The following is a 19,221-nucleotide window of genomic DNA, read 5'->3' on the forward strand; positions in this document are numbered from 1 at the left end:
TTTGAAACAAGCCCTGCTCCATACTCCAAACCCCCGTGGACCACTCCCTTACTGGGGCATGGGTTTCACCAGCACTCCTTTCTGGTGATCTCCCACCCTGTGCATCCCTTCCACTGTGTGGGGGGGATTTGCTTTTGGGGACAGAAAAGAGCCTTTGGGATATGTGGATCTCCCTCACATGAAGTTTGATCTACTGAGCTGGAGAGTTACCAGCTTTCAGCTATTCCTCCCAGCACCTACAGAGCTGCTGGCCTCTCAGCGTTACCGCTGTCCAGCGAGGGATGCATCGCCCTTGTGCCACGGAGCCCGTGCTGGGGCTCTGTGAGTGGGAAGCGGATTTTCCCCGCACTGGTCCAGCTCTGGATACACAGAGCGCCGGTGGGAGATGCTCTTCATGGCACCATGCCTCAGTTTCCCACCCGGATTGGAGGGAAACCGCTTTCCCCCCAAACACTCTGCCAGTGATGGGTCTGTATGGCGGGGTCTGCAAAGTGGCGCGCCCCAGCCTCACCAGCCCCGGCTGGTCTGGAGCACCCTAAACACCCCCTGTGCCTCAGCTCTGCTCTGCAGCCCCCAAACACCCGCAGCGCCCCATGCCCCGGAGCACCCCGTGCCCCGCACCCCGGCCCTGCCCTGGGGAGCCCCAGGTACCCCCAGCATGCTGCACCCCAGGCTGGCTCCAAAACACCCCGGCTCTGCCCCGGAGCGCTCCACACCCCACAGACACCGCGGGCTGGCTCCGAAGTGTCCCAGCCCCACTCTGGAGCATCCCGAATCCCCCGGCCCCCCACGTCCGGTGCTGCTCCGGGGCGCCCCGCATCCCCCCGCCCCGCTGCTCCGGGGCGCCCCGCATCCCCCCGCCCCGCTGCTCCGGGGCGCCCCGCATCCCCCCGCCCCGCTGCTCCGAGGCGCCCAGCATCCCCCCGCCCCGCTGCTCCGGGGCGCCCCGCATCCCCCCGCCCCGCTGCTCCGGGGAGCCCCGCATCCCCCGGCCCCGCTGCTCCGGGGAGCCCCGCATCCCCCCGCCCCGCTGCTCCGGGGCGCCCCGCATCCCCCCGCCCCGCTGCTCCGGGGAGCCCCGCATCCCCCGGCCCCGCTGCTCCGGGGAGCCCCGCATCCCCCCGCCCCGCTGCTCCGGGGCGCCCCGCATCCCCCCGCCCCGCAGCTCCGGGGCGCCCCACATCCCCCCGCCGGGGCCCCGCGGCGGCTCCCCGTTACGAAACGCGGCCGGGGCGGGGCGGGGCGGGGCGGGGCGGGGCGGGCGGCAGCCAATGGGGCCCCGGCGCCGCCGCCGCCGCCGCCGGTTGCGTCGGGGGGCCCCGGCGGGGCGGGAGCAGCGCTCGGAGCCGCCCCGCGCAGCGCAGCCCCGCAGCCGCCGGGCCGATGGGCTGAGCCGGGCCGGGCCGCAGGCAGCGCCGGCCCGAGGGCGATGCGCCGCCGCCCGCCCGCGCCGGGCTGCCCCCGCCGGGGCCGCAGCCCCCCGCGGCCGCCCGCCCTCCTTCGCCCGGCGGCGGGCGGCGGCGCGGACGTGCTGCGCTGCCCCTGCTGCCGCCTGCTGCTCTGGGAGCCGGTGACCGTGTCCTGCGGGCACTCCTTCTGCGAGCCCTGCCTGGGGGCGGCCCTGCCCGCCCGCTGCCCCCTGTGCCGGCAGCGCCTGCGGCTGCTGGGCGTCGGGGCGCCGCGGCGCGACGTGCTGCTCTGCGGCCTCCTGGCCAAGTGCGCGCCCGGCGAGCGGCGCCCGCGGCGGGCGGCCCGTGCGCGGCTGCGGGCGGCCCGCGAAGCCGTCGAGCTGGGTAAGCGCGCGGGGCTGCGCGGCCGGGGCGTCCCGGCGTGTCCCAGCCCGGCGCGGGGACGGGGATGCGCGGCGGGCGCCGGCGGGGACCGGGGCGGGCCGCGTTGGCCCGGCGGCGCGCTGCCCGCCCCGTCTGCGCAGCCCGCAGCCGGGGCACCTGGGGAGCTTGTCAGGACTGCGGGGAAGTGCTGGAAAGGGAGGTGGAGGGGTTTCCCGGCTGCTGGGTATTTTTCCCGCGTCCGCAGGTGCGAGGGGCTCATCCCCAGCCTGTCCCGAGAGCAATGGGACTTTGTAGGAAGATCTGCAGAAGTGGGACGCAGAGGCTGGGAGCTCTCCCTCTGCTTGGAGTGGCCAGCTCTTCTCTGCCCGCACTGTGGGGCATGTTCCCAGGCACAGGCTGCTCTCCTTCGTGTGCTCTGCCTTTCTGCTAGGCTTTCTGGAGCTGTTGGAGGGGATGGATGGTGGGGGCAAGCCCCGCTGCTCATAGCCAGCGACTGGGTTGCGGACAGGGCAGAGCGAGCAGTGCGCCCCATCACCCGCATGCACGGGGCATGAAGCAGGCACCTGGAGAGGAATAGCTGCATGTTTAAAGCCAAGAGCTCAGCTGCTTCCTGGGAGCGTCCAGCAATATTTCAGGGCCAGAGGAAGAGCTTGGCCCAGCCGGGCCCCAGGACGGTGTGGCAATCATGTAAAATGGTTGGGACTTTTCCAGTGCAGGACAGATGTGCCTGAGCCACCAGAGCCTGGCAAGAACCCAACCTGGGCCGGGCTCTGGGGCCAGCCTGCTCACCCTGCGTGTGGCAGGGCCTCCCCGGCCCCTTCTGGGACAGGCTCCTGCCAGACATTTGCCTGCATGGTCAGGATTGGGCGCAGGGAGCTTGGTCTGCTTTAACGTGGGGCTGCAAGTGGGTTTTTTGGAATGTTCTGGTTAAATAAAAGGGGTTACACAACGTGCCTGGAGGAACAGGGAGCTGGGGCCGTGGAGGCAAAAGGTCCTTTCTAGACATGCGTTTCTATGGCAGCAGCGAGCTTGCGTTGCAGGGTGCAGACACTTAATTCTCGGTTGCTGCATGACGAGCACTGGAGGTAAGGCTGCGTCTGAAACCGAGGGGCCGAGCGGGCTGGCCGTTTCTGATGCTGGGAGCAGGGCGCTTTACGCAACACCCCAAAGCATTCACTTTACATGCTGTGCACTTTGTTCAAAACAAATACACTGCAAGGTTGTCTGTTGCTCTTCTCACTATTGCCACTCTCACTTTTTTTGTCTTATTGGGGTGTACAATTGTATATCTCCTTTAAAACAGCCTCTGTTACTATAGAGCAAAATTTTGCAAGTTCTTTCCTTAGTCTTTCTCCACTACATGCACAGTTCTCTCCAGGACAGGGGAGTCGGGGTTAGGGCAAAGAGGAAATGGGAATTACAGCCGCAGTTCCTATAAACGTGTGCTCACTGGTATTGCTTGAACTCTGCCATGTGGGTGGTGCTTTTGGGATGTGATTTTTCAACTTTTGTGGTCTAGAGACAAGTTTCAGGCTTCACAGCTTCTTTTGGGCTGCCCTTCACTCTTCTCTTCATGCTTTAACATTGATAAACGCTGCACCCACAAGAACATGTGTTTTTGGTGTAGCTCTGTGGACCAGCTTGCGGTGTCCTGTTGAGCAATCCCCTGTCAGGAGCTGTTACTTCTGGCTTTGTACAAAACCCACAGCCAGCCTGCAAGTCCTGCCCAAAGAGCAGCTCCCCTCCCTTGGGAGACTGCATGTCTAAAATTGCCAACTTTTTATCTTCTGTTTTTTCTAAGCGAACAAAAAAGTGCACTGTAACGAGTAACACAGGAGGACTTCTAGCGTGCTGGGAGTCTGGAGAGCGCTATCAATCAGTCGTCAGCTGCCAGGTCTGCCAGCTGGCTGACGTCCCTAGTGTCTAATGATATCATAGATCAAAAATAGCTGCGGCAGAAGAGAAATGCAGAATTTGTAGCCCAGTTTTACACATCTTATTTTCACCAAATCCGTCGCTTTATTGCGAGGCTGTGCAAATGTCTCGAGCGCACACTTGCTCATGTGGAAAATAAGCCTCTAGCCTTTGTACCTGTTTGTTTGTCTCTACCTATCGTTAAGTGCTGGAGTATTTTGTCTCTAGGTCTGTGCCTGCGGGATGGGGGGCAGTGTAGGAAGTTCCCAGCTTTCCTGAACTAAGCCCTAAGCTCCCAGCTAAGATCGTAAGTGAAAATAAGCTCTGCGTGAGCATGGCTTGCTCTGCTGTGTGGCTCAGCGTGGCCAGCCGCAGCCCTGGCTCAGCGAGCAAGAGCGGGTGCTGCTGTCCAAATGGCGATGCCGCCTTCGACTGCCGGCAGAGAGCAAGCTCTCGCCGTGCTCCACGCCACGCAGGGGAGCAAAAGGAGGCAATAGCTGGGCAGAGCCTTCTTGTGCTGTGGTAAGACGCAGCAGGTGGCTGAGCAGGCTGTAGGGAGCCTGGGCATGGTGACAGCAAAGGTGGGTTTGGGGAAGCGGGGAACGTTGCCTGCAAAGCTGTGTCTGGTGCTGGCTGGTCTGTATGGGCCCAACTCTTGCCCAGATAGGAGCTGCCAACCATTCAGCAAGGCGTTTCTGCAAAACCCTTTGCAACAGTAAATGAAGTGCCAATGCCTGAAAATGGTTCCTCGCTTATGATGCAAGTTTGGCCTCAGATTTTCAGAAAGGGGGAGAGGAGGGTTTTCTGGCTGCAGCCTGTGCCTTGGCTCCTCTTCTCTGAGAAGAGAGGATGGGGAAGCGTTTAACACTTCCATCACGATGCCTGCACAGCTTCCCTTGTTCTTGGGTTTTGAGTCTTCACAAGGTAAAATGAGCTGCATTTCAACCTTGAAATAGGTCACTGGGGAGGATCTATGGCACAGCTTGGGTCTGATCGTGGCACCCCGGCCACGCTGCTCCCGGCTGAATCAGGGGTCTCGGCAGTGCTGCCCCGGCGCATGGCTAAGGTGTCCGTGCACGCTGCCTGAGCTGCCCTGGCCCTCCTGGAGAAAGCCAGGAGCTGGCAGGAGCATGAAGCCCTTCTCCCCAAGGGGCTGGGAGTCACGGCTGTGTTTTCTCCCCCAGAAGCAGGTACCTGCACCGTAGCCCTTGGCAGCCGCCTGCCTCTGCAACTTGCTCAGCACTGGGGGAGATGCAGCACCAGGTTTAGGGACCTGTTGCCTTAGCTGGGAAAGTCAGGAGTACATTGGATATAGGTTGTCTCCACAGCAAACTGTGATATAACAGGGTGGGTCTGTGAATCTTCCACAGCTCAAACCCACAAACATGACCACACCTGGCTTCTTCCGTAAGCTGTACTGCATGGGTGTTGAGGGTGCCGATTTAATTAGTGGTTGACTGTTTACTTGGCCTCACTAGCACCCTGCATCCCCCAAACCCCACACTGATGGTGCAGGTGGAAAGGAAGGTCCTAATGGGGCTTCTGTGAGGTGGGAGAAAAAGAAAAAGCAGCGCCCACAGGAGGTGGTTCCCCCTTGCCATGGAGATCGCATGCAAGATCAGCAAGAGCTTGCTCCCTGCGAGCCGGATGAGTAAGAACTGCGTGCCAAGTTCCCTATCTACATTTTGGGAAATCTCAGCCTTTTCTTCTACTTGGAAACATCCTCAGGTCTTGCACTGGGAGGTGTTGATCCATCAGCTTTGCCTTCTTCCCAGCAGCCAGCCCACAGGGTGCTGGGGCAGATCTGGAGCCCTCCTTGTAGCTCCCCTGGCTTTCCCTCTGCCCTGGGATAGAGAAGGCAAATCGCTGGGTCCAGCAGGCTCTCTAGCTTTTGTGAATGCAGGTCTCCACAGCTGCTGGCTTGTTTTGTAACTTGTTATTGTGGATCTGCAGAGTGAATCATGTTGCAGAGCCTCCCGTGGCAACAGCCACCGTTGGGAGGATGTACGTGATACACCCTTTCTCCAGCAGCTGCGTCCCAAAAGGATGGATGTGAGCACAGATCCCATCACAGGCGAACAAGTAGATGCTGAAAGAGAGCTCCAAGGCAGCAATGGGACCCTGTGGCTGAGAGCTTTCCGGGGAGATGGGGAATAATGAGGGGGAAATAAAGAGAAATTTAAAGATAGATATTTAAGGGAAATGACCACCCTTGCAGAAGGTTATGAGGCCACCAACTTCTGCCTGAAGAGGAGCTCAGGAGCTGTGTTTAGCTTGTGTTAGCAGCAGCAGGAGATGTCCCACCATGGCAAGGTCTCTCCAGGTCTTGTCCAGCTGTGGCAGCTCGGTGCGTGGCTCTGTGGAGACTCGTGGCACAAGTAATGACATTTCTGTTTCCAGCCCCAGATGACACTTCCCTGCGGCTGCGCCGGGCAGAGGCGTACGTGACCCTGGGGCAGTATCCAGAGGCGCTGGAGGACCTGGATGCGGTGTGCAGGGCTGAGCCTGGAGATGGTAAGGTGAGCAGAGGGAGTGCTGCGGGGTGTGAGCACCCGCTGTCCATACTTCTTGCTCTGACAACGGGAGAATTTGGGGGAGAAGACTTGGAGAAAGAGGACCTCTGGGATGTCAGAGGCTGCCCGCAGCAAGGTGTGAGCGAGAGCAGCTGCCCTGCTGCTCTGTTCTCTGAACCCAGAAGGGATTTTTGCCCCCATTTTGAGCATGGCCCGGCTGGATGGTGCTGTGTGGTGGTAATGGATATATCCTCCAGCCACAGAGGAGACTTTCCCTTTGGATGTCACAAATCCTGGAGCTGTCAGACCTTCCCTGAACGTGAACATCTCCTGCCCCTAGTATTACAGTCCTACTTACAGCCAAAGCTTACCATATAGGAGGAATTTCCCCCTTTCAGCCCCAAACGGTTTCTTCTAGCTGTCCTGGCATGGTTCAGAAAGCTCGCTTCTCTGTCCCCGTGCCAGGGAGGGAGGAGAAGGCAGAAGTCTGGGGAAATCTTAGCTCCAGAGAGGGATGTGGATATTTTACCTGTCTTCCAAAGGTCCTAATCCCAATCTCCTGTTAGCCACTGATTGCAGGGCCCGGCTCGTGGTTCACTGACGATCGTGAATTCACATAGTCATTGGATTCATCCTGCTTGGGAATACGCTATCCAAATCCAGTAATGATGTGTTAAGTTGCAAATACAGGATGTAAATGCTCTGTCCCACTGATGGACCCATCCATCAGTAGAGGTCCGGAGCTGCCTGGTGTCTTCACTTGCACACACACACAGCGAGTGCACGTAGCTGTGCTGGTGATGGGAGGAGCAGCCTGGGATGGGTCGCAGAGCCCGGGGCTCTGGGGAAGTTTTGGCTGAGCTGCCCTCCAAAAAAAAACAGGCGTGGGAGCTCGCTTGCTGATTTGAGCAACACTTTCTGGCAACAGTTTCTCAGCATTCAAAGGCAAAGCCCTTGACCCCTTCTCTAGGCCTCTGTAGGGTTTATTTACTTGGCTTTTGCAATTGTCGCATTTTGGGAAACTCCTGTTTTGTGCGGTATGTGGCTGTGCTGACACCGGTTTCTCTCTGAGGTTGGATCTGGTAGGCAAAAAAGACAAGCCTGAGCATGGGAGCAGCAAACTGTCCGGATACTTCAGCTTTGGCTGGGGGCAGGCAGGACGATGGAGGGAGGCTCCCTCCAGACTCGACGCTCACCCAGGAGCTGAAGGGCAGCGTTCTCAGCTGGCAGCAGGCCCAGTGGGCTACAAACAAGACCAGCCGTGTGGTGATGTGCCCATTTAATCAGAGGGCTGGGGAACAGCAACAGGAGCTCGCCTGAGGCAGGGAAGAAAGAGTAACCTCTTACCTTCCTTTTTGGTGAGATTTGCACCAGCCTTAACCCCAAACCAGGCCTTGGGTCTGCAAGGCCAAGCCTGGGGCTCTCTGTGCCACCATCCAGGTGCTTGCTGGGGCACGCGTTCCCCTCTCACTGGGTGCTTTGGCTGCATTCAGGGCAAGAGAGGCGAGGGCTGCTGGAGGGATGCTCAGGCCTGTGTTACTAGTCGGGATCCCCAGCTAAACTCCTGGGACCAGCTGGAGGAGCGCTGACACTGCTGCATTGCTTCCCGAGCTGTCTCTCTAGGCCGGGGTAGGAGGAAGCTGTGCTTTGGGTCGGATACTTCATCCGAGCCTCTGATTGAAAAAACATGTCTTCAGAGCTGCCAGTCTAGGCACCGTTCACCTCCCTTCTGGAACAAGGCTGCCTTTGATCCTCTGGACCAGCTGGCAGGCAGTCCTGATAGATTAAGAAAAAAAGTTGCCTCTGTGTCTTGTAGTCAGCACATGTCTTTTTGCTCTGCAGGGCTTCTTCAGGAAAGGGAAGGTGCTTCTGGAGATGGGGCGGAGAGCTGAAGCCCTGCTGGAGTTTGAACGCTGCCTTGCGCTGAGTGCCCCTTTCCCCGCCGCTCGGAGCGAGCTGGAGAAGGTGCGTGGGAAGGGCTCGTCCCGAGGCCGAGCTCTGCTCTGAGCTGTAGCGTGGTGTTCCCGTGCCCTCGCGCCGGCCTGTGAGATGCGCTTTGCCTCCGAAGGACTCGCGCCTGGCCCAGTCTTGCTGCTCTGGCTGGTTTCGGGAGCACAGAGAGCTGGCTCCCAGCGGCAGCTGGCACTGGTGCCCCACACGAGTTCACCCATGAAGAAAACTGCCCTCCCGTCTGCAAGTCTCTGGTTCTTGCAGGGGTTAGCTGGTGACGTGGGCAAGCAGCCAGGCAGGAGGGGGCCTCTAGGCAGTGTCGGTGGCAACCAGCACCAAAGCAGCCAGCCAGCAGCTGTCACTGGAGGCTTGGGGTCTTTTCTGCAGATGATTTTGGGCCAGCACCCAACCCAGTACTGAAATCACTGTCACCACCTCTGTCGATCTCCCTGGCACAGAGATTTCATGCCGTGAGGGGACACTTGTCCTCCAGGAGGGAAAGGGCAGGGGATTGAGGAATGACCATGTGCCCCTGACCACTCGCTCCTTTCTGCTCCTTTTGGGTGGCAGAGAACATGAGTCCCAGCCCTTAAAACATGCCTTTTTATTCACTGCCTCATGCCACTGTCTTCCTTAGTCTGGCTCAGGCATTGGTTTGACAGAGGGCTCAGCTAGTGTTGAAACGAGAAGCCCATACTGTGCCTGTGCGAGGCTGCAGAGAGCAAGAGGCTTGGTTTTAGGGCTCGTGAGGGATGGAGCGTGGCAGGCTGCGCATCTTCCCGATCCCTTCTCCGAGGCATCACATCTGAGCCGTGTCCTCTCCTTGCAGATCCTCGCGTGGGATGACTCTCCTCGGCCAAGCCCGGCTGCAGAGCTCCCAGCTGCTGCCTGCCAGAGCTCATCCAGCCCCCAAGCCAGGGAAGAAGGATCGAGCGCTGGGCTCACATCCTCCCCTGCACAAGAGCATGCTCAGGTGAGAAAGCCTGCGATGATCTGAGACAGTGATGGGACCTACTGGTAAGATTTCAGACTCCCATTGTGTTTGAAACATAAGTCACATTACATTCAGCAGGAGAGTAGAAAATGTTGGTGTTAATAGTGTTTTTTCATTAGAAATGTGCATTTGAGGACAGTTCAGACCACTAGGAGCTATTAAGGAAAGATCACCTTCTACTCTTTACCTTCTAAGGAGAAATTTGGCATGTTTAGAGGGAGGGAAAAATTGGAGAAATCGGGTTAAATATACTCAAGTACCAGGTGGTACATTTGGATAGGGTAAACCCCTGTTTAAACTGCAAGATCAGCTATCCCATGAGTGCATGCTGTAGGCAGTAAAAATTGCCCAAATCTCTCTCCCGCAGAGTGTTGCTTTTCAGGTGTTTTCCCCTGCACCCCACTTCTGGGGTGGTTTGTGTTTCACCCTAAAAAAAGGTAAAATTGTGGCTCCCAGATGCCATTGCAGGAGTGAGCAAAGGATGTCTTTCAAGACCTCGCTTTCCTAGAGTCCAGCAGATCCAACAGGTTAATATATAATAGCACACAGAAAAACCTCCTGGTCCCATAGGGCTTGGTCGGGTGGATGGGGCTGGGTGAAGTGCAGAGGGAGTGGGGACATCAGGTTTGATTTTTCTTTGCTGTGTCCAGGATCAGGAGGGAGCAACAGAGAATGGCAGAGGGGAAGCTGTGCCTGGGGGTGGCCAGATGATGCCCACCCTTTCCCCACCGGGGAAACAGCAAGACTCGGACTCTTCGACAGAGAGCCAGGAAGGGCAGTTGTCGGGTGAGTGCCGTCAGAGGTACAAAAATCTCATCTAATGCAAGATGCCTGTTTGAAATACATTTTGGTGCTGAAATCTCAGTGTTTGCAACATGTGCCAGACCAGTGAGTGGAGATCCCAGGGATGCGTGACGGGGCAGCTCCAGCCATCGCGCTTACTGCACACAGATGTGAAGGGATCCGATATCCCTTTATTGAGCTGGTGGAAGTATACCAAACCTTTGAGTCTGGTTTGAAAAATTCTAGCTAAAACCAGATATCATTTGTTCCCTTTGCTACGTGGAGTCACAGGGAGACTTCCTTTGAATTGCTGTGCCCAAAGCCTGCGGGGGCTCAGTGGCCGAGCAGAGATGCAAACAGTCGCTTCACTGGTGTGCCTTGTCCCCTAGGCTGCCCTGCCGGCTTAGCGTGTCCTGGTGGGATGAACGGGGTGAAATCCTACAGCCTGTGTGAGGCAGGAGATCAGTCCATGTCATGGTTCCTGCTTGTCTCAACACTGAGGAAAGCCTCAGCATGTTTCCTAGGGGATGTTACTTTTTCCCTCTTTTTTTCTCCCACCAGACAGTGAAGAGGAAACAGCAGCAGCAGCAGCAGCAGGAGACCAGCTGTACCTGGGGGACCTGCTGAGCATATCTGACCTGGAGTGTTCCCTTTGCATACGGTGAGTTTTCCAGCCAGCGAGCTTTCAGGATGTAGAATAGGCACCTGCCAGAGTTTGTTTCCTAGTCTGGAGCTTTCTTCACACCCTAGTAGCAAACTCGGTCCCCAGTGCTGCAGAAACACAGGTTAAAGGATAAGAGAAGTGAGGAAGAAGGTACAGAGGCGGGCTTTCCCCTGTAAAGCTCGGAAGAGCTTAGATCACTCTCTCGGACCCAACATGTCACGAGCGATACAGATGTAGACATCGGTGAAGAGGTGGGGATATTCAGTGGCGTCAAAGATCTTAAGTGGTGATTGCCCTTTGTAGCTGCAGCCCAGAACAGGAAGGTTTTGCCTCAGGGAAATGCCATCTAACACCGCCATTGCGAACCCAGAGAGGGGAATCGGACGAGCTCTGTGCACACAGGAGGTGGGAGAGGAGACCGGGGTAGAGCATGTGTCCGTCTGCCAGGCCAGGAGAGGGCTGGGTGCCTGTGAGTGAGCACATGCTGCCGAAGGGCACGTTGAAATCAGGTGGTTATTTCCGGCGTGTCCCAGGACCTTGGGCAGTTGTGCAAATACACTCTTGCCAGAGGGCTGGGCGTTTCACTGCCGTACGTGCAGGATGGTCAAGGTCTCCTGTGCAGCAGTGTCTTCCGGGTCTGGGCATGGCATGGGGGAATGACTGCCTGTGAGTGAACTGCAGAGCAGGGGCCAGACCAAAGTCACATCTGGTCTGAATTAGGTGAATTTAGATCTCTTGTTCCATCTGAGAGTAGGGAAGTGTTATGCTCAGGAGGAATCGGGATTCAGTAGGCAAATGAAGAGGGAAGTAACAATTTGTGCCTCCAGTAGGTGACTTTCACTGGTCTCTTAACATCTCCTCCAAGCAGAGCTTTCCGGAGTCCTTCATTTCATTTCTGATCCTGGAGCCATCTGTGAGCAACCTGAGTGACTTGCAGTCCGCTCTGCTCTTGGAGCTAGGGGAGAAGGAAGCACTTGATGTGGCTTACAGCATTGTGCAAGTCCAACAGTCTGATCCCAGACTTCTGATTAAAAGAATAAACCAGTTAGGAACCTTTTAATTAACAGGAGCTATAAGCAAAGCCTAGCTGATGCAGCTTTAGTGAAGGCAAGTTTCGTAGCTGTGTATTGCTTGAGCATGGAAAACATGGCATGAAATAGCTTTCAGTGGTGTCTTACCATGCAGCACTGTTGTCTTTAGTGAAGAAGACTGGTTAAAGTCAACATATTTCCCTTGAAATGGTAGCAGGAGACATGGGAAATGCCTCATTGCTTCAAGAAGCAAAATCCCACAGGACTGTAAGTTTGAGACCTGTTTTCCTCTTGCTCTCAGCAGGGCATTTCAAAAGAGAAGGAGCAGGTACTAGACTAGGGATAGCCTGAAGCTGCACCCACAGCTTTGCCTGCCCTAATCTGCTGAAGTCCTGCAGGGCCAACCTCAGCCTCTGCCAAGCAAATATGCCTGACTGCTTTGCGGGAGCACTACGCAAAGGGGCCCAGACCAGCCTGGGGTTTCCAAACCAGCGTGCTGGGCCAGATCTGGGGGGAGTGACAGCTTCAAGAGTACCCAGCGCTTTTAACAGAGGCTATGCTGGGTGTCTGTCTCCTGGTCTCGTGGTCCTCCCTTGCAGGAGCCCAGATTGGTGCAACATGTGCTCCTTCTCCCCCCATCTGGCTCTCTTCAATCTGTTGATTTTGGTTGCTTTGCAGGATGTTCTTCGAGCCGGTGACGACGCCATGTGGGCATACCTTCTGCAAGGAGTGCCTCGAACGCTGCCTGGACCACAGGCCCAACTGCCCCCTCTGCAAACAGAGCCTGAGAGAGGTGAGGGCACGCGGTCCGTTGGGATGGAGCCCGAGGGAGAGCTGGGGTGTGCTGGCTCCGGCTGCGATCAGTGTGCTGGGGCTGGAGTGGGAAGCTGTGATGCTTGCTTGCAAACAGCTATCTGGTGGAGGGGTATCAGCTTCATTCACATGGGAAGGACCACACAGTTTGTAATTAAGACTGAGGGATTCATTTCCACAGGATGTCACGGTGATTTAGTGAGATTGTAAACAGGACTGAGAGTTAAAGAGAGAAAGAAGTTAATGCTGCTAGCCTTTAAAAATGGAAATGGATGGAAAACCTCCTAGCCTGGAGATTTGGTTTAATCTTTAATGAGAACAGATTCAGACGAGACCATCAGGGAAATTAGGTTGTCATACAAGGACTGCATCTCTGTCAGAGCCAGGACATTGCGTTAGATGGACCCTAAGTCTGAACCAGATCAGTTCCCTGTGCCTGGAGGTCTTGGTGGATCTGACCTCTAGCCCTGCTGGATGGCTGGAGAGTGTCACATCAGTCGCTTTTATCCGTGACATTTTGATCTAAAGTTACTCTCAGCTCCTCTAAAAGTGAGCATGACTGGGAGCCTGGGAAGGCCTTAGCAGCTCCCCTCCCACTCTTACACAACCTTTTTCTGGGTTTCATTTCTTTCAGTACCTAAAGGCTGGAAGTTACAACCCCACTGTGCTGCTGCAGGAGATCATGCTGGCCACCTTCCCCTCCCAACTGGCTGAGCGGAGAGAGATGCACCAGGCCGAGATGGCAGAGCTCTCCAAGTAAGCAGGAAACCTTCTCTGGTGCATGTGTGCACACAGAGAGGCAGGGAGGGGGCTGCCCGCACCATGTAGCATTGCTCTGGCCTGGGTCTGCTCGAGCTGCATCTGTCCTGCCTCCAGGACTGTGGCACAGCACTGCTGGGAGGGTCCAGATGTGCCTGGGGGGCATGTGGGAATGAGGGAGCTGTTCTGTGGGCAGAGCCTGTCCTCGGGCTCTTGGTGAGCCAAACGGAGGCTTTAGTGTTGGTCTGAGCCAGAGTATCCCTTCCTGGAGCAAAGTACCTGCAGATCTGCTTCAGGAGGGTGGCCAGGGTCCAAGCTGGGGCTCAGTGGGATTTGTTTCTGAAAGTCTCAGAGGTCTCAAGTCCTTCCTCTTCTCCTTCAGTCTGACCAAGAACATCCCCATCTTTGTATGCACGATGTCCTTCCCGGGCATCTCGTGCCCTCTGCACGTCTTTGAGCCCCGCTACCGCCTCATGATACGGCGGTGCCAGGAGACCGGTACGAGGAGGTTCGGCATGTGCATCTACGAGAATGGAAAAAGGTGAGCCCCAGGGCAAGGCATCTCCCTCCTGCCCTTCCCACGCACTACTGGTTTGCCCCTCTCTGTGTCAGTCCCGGCATCTTTGCCCTCCAGGAGCACGCAGAAAGCTGCATAGTTGGTGTTGTCTCAGAGGTACTGATGTAGAGAGAGAAGGGAAGATAGCCCAGTGCTACACTGGACCATGGAGCAGGCGTTGAGCTTGCAGCTCTGTGCGGGGCTCCTGATAACTCGGCCAGTGGTCACCCACCTCACTTGGTGCATTTTTAGAGGTGCTAAGTCACTCCACCCCCTTCAGAAGGACTCCAGCTCAGAGGAGGAGTTAGCTGGAAGTCTCTCAAATCCTGAGTAGTATGGAGAGGAGGAACAGGGCACAATTTCATATCCCGCTGCACCCCCGCAGACAAAATCAACAGGGAGGTGGTGTTTTTCCCACACAGTACGAAGTGAAACTGGAGCTCACTGCCTCCTGATGTCCTACAGGCCAGACAATAAACGGGGCCAAAAGTGGACGGGGCAGAGCCATCAGTGACTTAAATATGATGGTCTAGCAGCAACTTGGGAAGTCTCTGACCTGCATGATTGTCTAGCTGTGTCTGCCAGCTTCTGTCAGTGATCACTTTAAAGTTGTCTTATATCTTATACTCTGCCCTTAACAAGCTGCAACTGGTCATTATGAGAAAACAGGACACTGAGCTAAATGGGCTTCTGTTCAGTGCCGTGTAGCAATATTTGCATTTGTAGTGACACCTCCAGGTCTCAGGTGGGCTGAATCTCTAGGCTGCTAACCCAAGTACTCTGAATACGTATCTTTACATGGGCAAATCTTCCCTGTGATCTAGTCCTCCTCTAGTGAAATGAGATTGATAGCATTTTCTGGCCTCTGGGCTTTGGGAAGATGCCTCAGCAAGAGGTGGTTTGTTCAGGACCTCTGGATGTCAGGGCAGAATGAAGATCTGAGTCACTTCGGTGTAAGGCAAATCCAAGGGAGTTGTGTGCATGTGCAGGCAGTGTGCTCTCTATTCCCTACCCTCTTAGCAGCGAGTGGTAACTCAGAGTTGTTCTCTGAATCTGCACCCTCCCAGCCCCCTTGTTGCTGGGGCTTCTCCTTTGTGGAGGTGGTGTAATCGGGAAAAGCAGCTCTCCCAGCACTGGCACCCCTGTTCATGCCTTCTTTTATCTCCCTTGCTCACCCCAGTTTTGCTGACTATGGCTGCATGCTGGAGATTCAGCAGATTGAGTTTCTGGCAGATGGAAGATCCCTGGTGGACACGATAGGGAGGCAGCGGTTCCGGGTGCTGAGACGAGGACACAGGGATGGCTACAACACTGCCGATATTGAGTATCTGGAGGACAAGAAGGTGAGGGCAGGACCAAGGCCTAAGTCCCCACTGCAGGGGGACAAAGCCAGAGGAGGCAAGTCTGCCTCATGGGAACACCCTTGGTGGGCATGTTTTTGGGGCACAGGGTGGCCGTCCATCTCTGCTGATGGCATCCTTCAATACCAAATCACAGCTAAACCCAAGCATGGACTCCAGTCACGTTAACTTTGCTGGCCTCCTTGCACCGGAGTTAAATGCAAAGCTGGATGTGGAGTGCAGGCCACCTAGACTGCAAAAACCTGGGAGCTCCTGGTTATGGATAGTGAAGTCAGGTTATGGTGTGTGAATCCTCCCCTTGCTCCGTGCTGTGGCTAGCTCAGGCTCAGCAAACACTCTAGAGAGCAGACAAGATGCTGAAGCTGGGTGCGATGGGAATAAGTTTGCTCTTTGCCCCATGGCCTCTCCTCTGTCAGGTGTGAGCTGCCGTCTTCCTCCTCCCCACGCACCCCCCTTTCTGCTTTCCTTTCCTCCACGCAGGTGGCCGGGGAGGAGCTGGAGGAACTACAGTGCCTTCACGAGAGCACCTACCATTTGGCTCAGAGGTTTTGTGAGCACGGAGATGTTGCCTCCAGACACATTTTGATGCAGCATGGACCCCTGCCGGAGAAGGAGGAGGACATCCAGGTAACACCTGAAGGAAGGGATGCCCTAAACAGGGAGGGTGCTTAGGGAACCTTTGAATCAGAGCTGTTCCTGCACTGACCACCATGTCTTCAGAGGCATTTAGGAACCTAATGGCAGAAGCTGTCACAGGAAGGAGCTTGGAGGATCTGGAAGCACTTTGCTAAGCTAGCAGAGCAAGCTCCTATGCAGCCTCATTGTAGGTGTGCTTTCCAGTGTACTGATTGCTCCCATCCCTCCTCTTCCTCGGCTTCCTGTGTCAGTGGAAATCTTGTGCCTGTGGGATGCAAGGCAGCAGGTGGGGCAGCATGAGGAGATGCAGAGGGGCTGAGCTGCCCAGGACTGCAAGTGTGTGTATGTGCACATGTGCACACGTGTGTGAGAGCCAGATGGGCCAAACCAGGAGGGTGTCGGGACTGGAGAGCAGGAGAGACTGCTGCAAGGGGAGGCTTGCCTTGCCTTGCATGCGGCTGGGAAGAAAGGACATGGGATGCTTTTTGGCTTCATGTTTGAGATCTCCCCGCACATGCATCCCAGTGGGAGAGGAAAGCAAAGCTGTGTGTGTGCCAGGAGCCCGGTGCTTCCCCAGGAGAGGCTGCTCAAGCTCTGCCGGGTGGTGGGGCCAAGCTCGCCGTGCCAGCGCTGAGGCTTCTCTCCGTGCCTGGGCGCGCTCGCGCTGGCCTGGCAGTGCTCCAGCTGCGGGTCCGGCTCAGCGCCACAGCGCGTGCTGCCCAGGAGTGTGTGCTTCCCTGCAAGGCTCTTGCTGGGTCCCAAAAGCCCTGGAGGTGAAAGATGGGAAAAAACAGTCCCTGTTTTTTACTTTTTACTGTTTACTGCACTTCTTACTCAGAGGTATTTTAGGACTTGTTTGTTAAAACAGTTTAACGTTTCTCTGTGTTTTTTAAACTGTTCTTGGAAACCAAGCACTGAGTTTTATAAGCTTTCCCTGAGTTCTTTTGTCAAACTAGAAACTGAACTGCCTGGATTTGAAAACACTTGGGGGTGGTGGTGGGGGGGAAACCCAGACAACCAACCAACCTCACAACTCAGTGAGTCTGTGGTCTCCTTTCTTCTCATCTTCTCATTGGAGAAAGAGCCGTGGCTGGCCTGAGAAGAGATGCTAAAGAAGACAGAATCCAATTTACTTAGTAGCTTGCTTTGACAAATTCAAATTTGGAATGTCATTTATTTTGAAGAACATGTTTCCTGCCCGGACCATTGCAGATATGCTCCTTCTGCATGCGCCTGGCCTGTCCCCCGGTTAGAGCTGTCCTGGCAGCAGTCATGCCAATGCCGTGCTCAGAACTACAAAATGACTCTGCCTCACGCGTCTGAATAGAATATTTCCCTCTTAAACTGGCTCACATTTTGAAGGAGCATTTTCCAAAAGCCTTGCCCAGCTCTTGTGCCTGTCTGGCCTGTACTTTCTTGCCCTTGTTAGAGCAGTTGAGTAACGCTGAAGCAAACGCCCAGAAAGACAAGCTCCCTGGGGGAGGCTCCCCTTGCCTCCGGTGCCGGCTAGAGCCCGAGTCCCGTCGCAGGGCCGGGGCTGGCGGGGGGGGTGCGAGTGCTGCCACGTCGAGGTGCCGGTAGGGCTGTGCAGCCTGGGCTGAGAGGAGAGTTTGGCCCGTGCTTAGCAAAGCAATTGTCTTGAGACAAGCAAAGGCGCAAGATATTTCTCTGTCTCTTTAGTATAGACTCTTTCCTGGTTACAGCAGTGTCTGGAGACTCCCTGGGGTATGTTTGTCTGGAAATTGAATTCCTTTATCCAGCAGTCTCGAGCCTGGACAGACAAAAGGGCTGTTCAGATGAATACCTTAGCAAAGCTGGCACTGCTGCAGCAGCCGCCTTACTGACAAGAGTGCATTTTTCCTATTGGACATGCCGCCCAAAGACTGTGTATTTGTCTGCCTTGCTGTTGCCTGACGTGGGCGTTTCTCTCTCCTCTCTCTCCCTGCTAGGCTTCTGCTGATGGACCAGGCTGGTGCTGGTGGCTCATCTCCATCCTGCCCCTCGACCCGTCCTACCAGCTGACGCTCTTCTCCACCACGTCTCTGCGGGCCCGCCTGGCCCAGCTGCAGCGCATCCTCACGGCGCTGCTGCACGCCCACCCCGGCGGGCCCCCACCGCCCCTGCACGGCCCCCGTGGCCAGGTCTGAGGAGCCTGCTGGGCACCCGGTGCCATCTGCGCCAGGGAGAGCTCCACCCAGCTGGTTTCCTTATGCGTTTCTTCATGGTTTTAGCACGCTGGATTCCCCCAAAGCAACCTCAGCAACAAGCTGGGCACCTGCCTCGCTAGGAGTGCGGAGGCAGCCAGCAGCGATACCGTGCTGTCCACATAAGCTGCTTCGGTGCCATGGGCAAGCTGCGCCACCGGCAGGGAAGGCGAGTCCCACAGCGGGGACCAGGCCAGAGAACTGGGTTGTGTCCCGGGAACCAAAATCTCTTGCTGAGCTGCTTTGGCGCCAAGGAGGTCTCTCCATAGGGCGCAGGAATGAGCACCAGGATGCCCTTGGGTTGGGCTCTTCCTCTTTGAAGAGCAACATAGCTTTTTAGTAAAAGGGCCTGCCCTGCACAGCAGGGGAGGGGGCATTTAGATGCTTGGGAGAGGCTATGCTGGGATGCGGAGAGGTCCGTACGGCTTTTCCAGACCTTGGGAGCTGAAGGTTCAGCCTCCATTTACGAGTCTGACTCGATCATCCTTCAAACCAGAAGAAAGGGTAAATTAAACAATCTGAATCTCACAGTTCTGCTTCTGATGGTCTCCTTGGCCACACGGCAAAAAGACGTGGCTCTCCAAGCACATCTCTCTCTGCATGTCCCTTCCTCTGGGTCCGCTCAGCTCCCTGCCTGCCTTCGCCGTGCTGGACTTGCCGCGAGCATCCCTGGTACGGAGCTGTGCGGGGATGCTGCGGCTGCCTGGCCTGATGGCCGAGGAGACCGCTCTCCTGAAACGTGGTGTGGGAAGGGAGGAGTTTGGTGGTGTTAGTGCTGTCTCCTAACTCAAAGATGGCAGTTCTGGATCCTGGTTGGGCTCAGACTGCAGTTTCTGACCTGGTCGCAGGGTGTGGGCTTGAAGGAACCAGCCATGCAGGAGCGCTAGGCCCGGCAGCGTTTTTGGGAGACTTTCTGCTCCTTCAATAGTGCAGTTCTGTGTTCAGTGTTTCCTGGGAACTTTCTGCCTCCTCAGGAGGAAATCGATCTGAGCAGCAGCTGTGCCTGGTCAGGGACCTCCAGAACAATTCAGACAGATATAAGTCAAGGGGGCCAAATCTCCGGGAGGCCCGGGAAGGGCAGTACGCAGGGGTCGCGGCTGTGAACCCCGCATCGGGGGGGGGGGGGGGGGAAGTGCTGGCTGCATGTGCCTGGCTGCTGCTCGTTGCTGAATACAGGGGGAAGAGTAACGCCTGCCCATGCAGGCTGGGCCTCTCCTCCATAGAAATCCTGAAGGTTTGGGATTTTTGTC

The 19,221-nt window shown here is 56.3% G+C and overlaps 1 protein-coding gene across 1 annotated transcript; it reads left to right on the forward strand.

The window, feature by feature from the left end:
- The first annotated feature begins 1,429 nt into the window (after positions 1–1,429).
- On the forward strand, positions 1,430–18,499 carry LOC106493578 (LON peptidase N-terminal domain and RING finger protein 1-like). Its single transcript, XM_067304692.1, has 12 exons — positions 1,430–1,793; positions 6,108–6,226; positions 8,063–8,185; positions 9,000–9,143; positions 9,815–9,950; positions 10,509–10,608; positions 12,321–12,435; positions 13,090–13,211; positions 13,597–13,755; positions 14,951–15,113; positions 15,612–15,758; positions 17,717–18,499. Exons 1-12 carry the CDS (start codon positions 1,430–1,432, stop codon positions 17,912–17,914), a joined length of 1,890 nt encoding a protein of 629 aa, XP_067160793.1. The 3' UTR covers positions 17,915–18,499.
- The last annotated feature ends 722 nt before the right edge of the window (positions 18,500–19,221 follow it).

This window comes from Apteryx mantelli, chromosome 14, assembly GCF_036417845.1.
Source record: "Apteryx mantelli isolate bAptMan1 chromosome 14, bAptMan1.hap1, whole genome shotgun sequence".
Classification (NCBI taxonomy): Eukaryota; Metazoa; Chordata; class Aves; order Apterygiformes; family Apterygidae; genus Apteryx; species Apteryx mantelli.